We start from the raw sequence: 328 nt of genomic DNA on the forward strand, positions 1-328 counted from the left end.
CGCATCGCGACAGCTGGGCGGCAGTGAAGACACCCGAGTACCTAAACCCTAAACCCTAAACCCTAAACCCTAAACCCTAAACTCCAGTCCGCAAACCCTAAACCCTAAACCCTAGATCCTAGGCACCGTGGTGAGGCTTTATATCTGTCTGGTTTCTTCTCCTACGCGCTGACTTGCTGCTGCTGTTGCTGCTGCTGCTGCTGCTGCTGCTGCTGCAGGAGGGCCTGATGCTGATAGGCCAGAGAGAGGGGCGCGGCAGGGGGCCTCGGGGCCGCAGGGGGCACAGAGGAAGCAGCAACAGATAACCACTGCAGCAGCAGATAGCTGC

General features: G+C 58.5%; 1 protein-coding gene across 1 annotated transcript in view; it reads right to left on the reverse strand.

Annotated features, from left to right (window-relative positions):
• Nucleotides 1-328, reverse strand: part of EMH_0019950 (uncharacterized protein) — a gene marked incomplete at both ends in the record, with an annotated part of 4311 nt that overhangs the window by 2425 nt on the left and 1558 nt on the right. The window contains one exon of the mRNA XM_013501466.1: nt 1-41. Coding sequence (XP_013356920.1) covers nt 1-41 — 41 coding nt within the window. The remainder of the gene's footprint in view (nt 42-328) is intronic.

The sequence above is a fragment of the Eimeria mitis genome, genomic scaffold (assembly GCF_000499745.2).
Source record: "Eimeria mitis Houghton genomic scaffold, Emh_scaff693, whole genome shotgun sequence".
In the NCBI taxonomy this organism is placed as follows: Eukaryota; Apicomplexa; class Conoidasida; order Eucoccidiorida; family Eimeriidae; genus Eimeria; species Eimeria mitis.